General features: G+C 37.2%; 2 protein-coding genes across 2 annotated transcripts in view; both read left to right on the forward strand.

Annotated features, from left to right (window-relative positions):
• LOC123878759 (poly [ADP-ribose] polymerase tankyrase) overlaps positions 1-1,240 on the forward strand; it is a 91,897-nt gene extending 90,657 nt beyond the window's left edge. Inside the window, exons 23-24 of the mRNA XM_045926061.1 lie at positions 266-422; positions 1,016-1,240. Of these exons, the coding sequence (XP_045782017.1) occupies positions 266-422; positions 1,016-1,081 (223 nt within the window). The 3' untranslated portion in view covers positions 1,082-1,240. The remainder of the gene's footprint in view (positions 1-265; positions 423-1,015) is intronic.
• A 1,695-nt stretch (positions 1,241-2,935) lies between these two features.
• LOC123878767 lies at positions 2,936-5,411 on the forward strand. Its single transcript, XM_045926072.1, has 3 exons — positions 2,936-3,169; positions 4,232-4,345; positions 5,183-5,411. The coding sequence occupies exons 1-3, from the start codon at positions 3,052-3,054 to the stop codon at positions 5,335-5,337; spliced, it is 387 nt and encodes a 128-aa protein (XP_045782028.1). The 5' UTR covers positions 2,936-3,051; the 3' UTR covers positions 5,338-5,411.
• Positions 5,412-6,000: the final 589 nt, after the last annotated feature.

Below are 6,000 nucleotides of genomic sequence, written 5' to 3' on the forward strand. Positions count from 1 at the left end.
CAATATATTAGTGAAAACCGTATCTAAATCGAATAAGCCGTTTCTGATATTAGCGTGCACAAACACACAGACAAACAGACAAAAAGAAAATTAATTACAATTTCGGGTTCGGCATCGATATAATAACAACCCCTGCTACTTTTTTTTTATATATTTGCATTGTACAGACACCACTTTTCTACAATTTTATTATATGTATAGATTTTTCTGGTTCATTCATTCATTCATTCATGCAATATATGAGATGTTTTTTGTGCTTTCCCAGACAAATGCTCTTATGTCGAGTGACGTTAGGGCGGGGCTTCCAACTGCTCAGTGCTATGAAAATGGCGCACGCGCCGCCCGGCCACCACAGTGTAGCCGGCACGCCTTCACACGGCGGACTGTGCTTTCCTGAGTACGTGGTGTATAGAGGAGAACAGGTGAGCAATACTCTCTATTCCCTCACTCTCATAGTTCGGTGTAGCGGGCACTCCCTCGCACGGTGGAATGTTCTTTCCGGAGTACGTGGTGTATAGAGGAGAACAGGTGCGCTATACTCTCTATTCCCTCACTCTCATAGTTCGGTGTAGAGGGCAAGCTAGCGATGGGCGACTTTAGCAAAAAAAAAAACAGCCGAACGAATCAAACAATTAAACAATCAATTATGTACAAGTGCGGACCGCACGTACACAGTCTGGTATGAATTAAACTAATCACTCAGTTACACTTGATTTTCGATTCATTCGTTCTCGACCCACGCGCTATTTAAGAATTGAACAATCGAAAACAATCGATTGTTTTCAAATGTTCAATGATTATTATTCGATTGCTATCGAACAATAACAACAATCGAATATTTCGATTGTTATTCGAATGAATCACCCATCGCTAGAGCATGCCTTCGCACGGGTGGTCTGTGCTTCCTTTAGTACGGTGTATGTCATGGAGAATAGGTAAACTTCCTATACTCTCTATTCCCTCACTCTCACATGTTATGACACATTTAAGTATGTATTGTAAATTTTTTTTCCAGGCGTATCCTGAATACCTGATCACTTACCAGATAGTGTGTGAAGAGAACGCAACGGGCGCTGTTTGAGTGTATAGAGACTTTGTGTAACGTGCAGTATTATGATAATAAAATAAAATAAAAAACGGTCAAGAGCGAGTAGGACTCGCGCACGTAGGGTTCCGTACCATCATACAAGATATGATACTATGTACTTTTTGAAATTTTTAGTTTGCGTGGCCGCCATTTTGAAATAGGGTATTTTACTCCAATATTTTTATTGCTTTAACTAGGATAAAAATAATGACGTAAACTGAAAAAACTAATTAAATCGATCAAATAACCAAAAAGTTATAAGCATTTAAATATTTCAGATTAGACAGAGATAGCGATATAGCATTTTGATGTCACTCCGTGGTAATGCCATAGTAGCTTCCTGCGGTTTCATACAAATTTTCGTTGCGAGAAAGTGATAGAAGACCCTCCCTCTCTAAAATTAAAATGCCTGTTTTGTAAATCTTTGTTGGAATTTAATATTATTATCAGCGTACGTCATTATTTTTATCCTAGTTTACAGTAAAATAATAATATTTATCAAATTCAAAAGTAGGAAAATACCCAATTCGCCATCTTGGTATTTTATTATTTGTTGTTATAGTGACAATGGAAATACACACTCTGTGAAAATTTAAACTCATTACCTATTACGGTTCGGGAGATACAGCCCGCTGACAGATAGAGGAGGCTTAGTGATAGGGTCCCGTTTGCACCCGTCGATTACGGAACCCTAAAAATTACATTTAAATGAAACTCTGTGGTGGGGACACATTTTCATGAATGTAAAAAAAAAATGTAAAATTAAACTGTTTTTTTTTTTTGTAAAATAGAAAAATCTATGATCGTTGTTTTTTTTACATTTAATAAAGCTTGTTTAATCTCTGTTGTATTTTTTTTAATTCAAATTTATTTATTGTGTATATTTCAATAATTTAATTTAATTTTTTTCAATAAAAAATATTTTTTGAATTTTGATTTGGAATTTTTGATTTGATTTTAGTTCTTGACTATCTCTGCCACAATTTGTGTTTGAATCGTGTTTACCAAAAATTGAATTTACTTCATTGATTGAATATTATGTTTTTATTTGAATGTAAACTGAGCCGTATGCTACAATGAACCAATGAACCAGTGGTAGATTATTTTGATGATTCAAAAGCACTTGTAAAAGTTTAATTGAATAAAAATAATTTGAATTTGAATTTGAATTTGAATGATCACGTTAGATGTGTCCACAGCATAAGCTCATGAATTGGAAGCCAACTGTTTTATGATGTAAGCTAGTTGTATTGAAACTAGGTTAATTAATGATTGAATATAAAATGTTAAAAACCAATTGCTGACTTTTATTTTTTGATGCCCACGACTTCGTCCGCGTGGAAATACATTTTTCAAAATCCCGCGGGAAATCTTTGATTTTCCGGGATAAAAATTAGCCTATGTGTTAATCCAAGGTATAAACTATGTCCGTTCCAAATTTCATCCAAATCCGTTCAGCCGTTTTTGCGTGATTGAGTAACAAACATCCAAACATCCACACTTTTACATTTATAATTAGTTACATTAATAGGATAGGATTTAGGATTATTTCCGCCATAAAAGACCTTTTTAGGTAAACCAAAGATAAAATAGGTGTAAGTATTATATAATACTAGATGATGCCCGCGACTTCGTCCGTGTGGATTTAGGTTTTTAAAAATCCCGTGGTAACTGCTTTTCCATTCATCGGCTAGTAAAGAATAAATAAGCATTGAGTTACCACACCTATGGTAAGCAGTGCGTTCGTGCCTCTATGCCACGCCACTGCTGACAGGCGTCAATTTCGTGTCTTTATTAAAATCCAACCATAGTAATTACATATACTCTTTGAATCCAAGACAAGTCATTTTTGACAACTGCCCAGGTAAATTATTGCATGCTGTTAAAATTTGTTTAAAATTCAAGTGATATTTTAGAAAAATCCTAAAATATTATGATTAAGAAAACATATTAATTCCAACGAGATGGCGAAGCAAACCTTCGAGGTCGGCACTGTGACCCTCAACAATGAGGTGCAACGAATTCGAGAAATTTACAAGAAATGCGAACTTCTCAATGTCATACAACATATAGATATATACGGTATAATATGTTTTATATTAAACATTGGCCAAGTGCGAGTCAGACTCGCGCACTGAAGGTTCTCGGGTATTTTTTCCGACATCACACTTATAATATAATAAAGGAGAAAGTTTGTATGTGTGTGTGTGTGTGTATGTTTGTTACTCCTTCACGCAAAAACTACTGGACGGATTGGGCTGAAATTTAGAATGGAGATAGATTATACCCTGGATTAGCACATAGGCTACTTTTTATCCCGGAAAATCAAAGAGTTCCCAATTTTATCTAAATCAAAAACTATCACACTAATATTATAAAGGAGAAAGTTTGTATGTGTGTGTGTGTGTGTGTGTGTGTGTGTATGTTTGTTACTCTTTCACGCAAAAACTACTGGACGGATTGGGCTGAAATTTAGAATAGAGATAGATTATACCCTGGATTAGCACATAGGCTACTTTTTATCCCGGAAAATCAAAGAGTTCCCACGGGAATTTTAAAAACCTACATCCACGCGAACGAAGTCGCGGGTATCAGCTAGTTATGCATAAAAATAAATAAAAATCTGTTTAAGAATGTACAAGTAAAGCCCTTTCATATGATACCCCACTTGGTATGTGTTACCCCGCGGCGTGCGGTACCCCGCTTGTTGTCTGTCTGTCTGTCCGTCCGTCGTGTCTGTCAAGAAAATCTATAGAGTACTTCCCGTTGACCTAGAATCATGAAATTTGGCAGGCAGGTAGGTCTTATAGCACAAGTACAGGAATAAATCTGAAAACCGTTTTCTGGTTCAATCACAAAAAAATGTGTTTCAATTTTCAAAATAAGATAACTATACCAAGTGGGGTATCATATGATAGGGTTTTACCTGTACATCCTAAAACAGATTTTAATTTATTTTTATGTCTAGTAATTCTTGATTTATCGTGCAAAATGTTGGAAAAAATACCCGAGTACGGAACCCTCAGTGCGCGAGCCTGACTCGCACTTGGCCGGTTTTTGAGGTAAATTCCTTCCTTCCTTGAGGTTTCCTTTTGAGGTACGGTACCCTAAAAATATATATACTTACATGTTACTTATTTGAAGGTAAAATAAGATCAAACTACACTGAGAACAGGAAGGTAAGCGTCAACGACGCTATAACCGTCTCGTCGGTTTCATGCTTTGCCCCGCAGTTTTCAAAACACGTGAACAAACCAGGTACCTACACATACCTTACAATAAAGGTAAACGCACACTTATCCGAGCCGAACGCGTCGAACGAGCAGAACCAAACACGAGTGAATAGGCACCTTCTAGGTAAACGCGTCCCATCTTAGACCACATCATCACTTTCCATCAGGTGTGATTGTGGTCAAGCGCTTGCCTATAGTGAATAAAAAAAAAATTGGTTGTCTGTAAAGTCGGTTTACTGACGATAGTTGAACGTGACAACAAAGGCCGATTGTGCTTCTTTGTCGCTCGTTCCGCGCTCTCGCTTGCACTTCAAGCCTTACATGGAACGCCTCAAAGCGAGGTAACGCCGCATGAGTCATGTTTTTTCGTGCGTGCAGCCGGCTCTATCGAATTATAAGACGTTGTCACGTCAAAAACTGTGGAATCAAGACTCTACTGCGATGTTTCCATTAGATTACAACAAGGGGTTATTCAAAGGGCGGATTAACAAATTCCTGAAAGGCCGGCAACGCATTGGCGGTTCCTCTGGTGCTGCAAATGTTCATCGGCGGCGGTAATCACTCAACATCAGGTGACTCGCCTGCTCGTTTGCTCGCTATTTTCAACCCCCGACCCAAAAAGAGGGGTGTTATAAGTTTGACGTGCGTATCTGTCTGTGGCATCGTAGCTCCTAAACTAATGAACCGATTTTAATTTAGTTTTTGTTTGAAAGGTGGTTTGATCGAGTGTTCTTAGCTATAATCCAAGAAAATCGGTTCAGCCGTTTGAAAGTTATCAGCTCTTTTCTAGTTACTGTAACCTTCACTTGTCGGGGGTGTTATAAATTAATTTACACTTGTTAAATTAATAAATCTGTTCAAGGATTGGACGAGAAGCTAAGTAAATTGTCTATGAGTACAAAAGTGTCCGGCCTGTATCCCGGCAACGATATCCTGTCCAAGAAGACCCAGAACCGAAAACTCAAGAAATTGACCACTAAGACCAGTATTGCATTCGGTACTGTTGTTTCAAGGTGATAGGGCTCCAGTAGACACCTACAGCCCGACAAGGCTCTTTTGGCACTTGAGTGAGAAAAAATTTTTGAAAAAAAAAAAAAGTTTCTCTATATGGCGGCTTTAGTTCCGATTTTGGCCACGCGCCAAAAAAGCCTTGTCGGACTGTACCTACTCTTATAGGTACAATTTTAGTTTCGTATGTGTCTGCGATTCTTTTTTTTTTATTCTGTTTGTCTCAAAAAAATAGGTACCAAGGTAAATCTTTTTGTTTGTTTGGTTTCGAGGTGAATGTTCCGAAATAAATCCGTTTTAAAATGTTTCATATTAAAAATTTTGACGTGTCACTGATTCTTTTTTTTTTTGAGGATCTTATTCCTTAAAAACTGACCTTTACTCCTACTCTGTCCAAAGAAATAAAGGGCTTTTTTCTATTATTCAGTTACAAGTTAGCCCTTGACTGCAATTTCACCTGGTGGTAAGTGATGATGCAGTCTTAGATGGAAGCAGGCTAACCTGGAAGGGGTATGGCAGTTTTTCATTAAATTCAAATTATTTTTATTTTTCAATTAGACTTTTAAAAGAACTTTTGAATCGTCAAGAGCATCTACCACTGGTTCGGAATGCCTTTCCTACCGAGAAGAACCAGCAAGGGGTTTGGAATTTTATAATTTCTAAATTTCTGGT

The sequence above is a fragment of the Maniola jurtina genome, chromosome 26 (assembly GCF_905333055.1).
Source record: "Maniola jurtina chromosome 26, ilManJurt1.1, whole genome shotgun sequence".
Lineage (NCBI taxonomy): Eukaryota > Metazoa > Arthropoda > Insecta > Lepidoptera > Nymphalidae > Maniola > Maniola jurtina.

What these genes read in the sequence shown, in the direction of transcription:
- LOC123878767 (XM_045926072.1), top strand. Translation starts at nt 3,052, where the DNA reads ATGGCGAAGCAAACCTTCGAGGTCGGCACTGTGACCCTCAACAATGAG. An exon ending in ACAACATATAGATATATACG is followed by an intron (nt 3,170 to 4,231) that starts GTATAATATGTT and finishes ACTTATTTGAAG; the next exon opens with GTAAAATAAGATCAAACTAC. An exon ending in AAAACACGTGAACAAACCAG is followed by an intron (nt 4,346 to 5,182) that starts GTACCTACACAT and finishes AATCTGTTCAAG; the next exon opens with GATTGGACGAGAAGCTAAGT.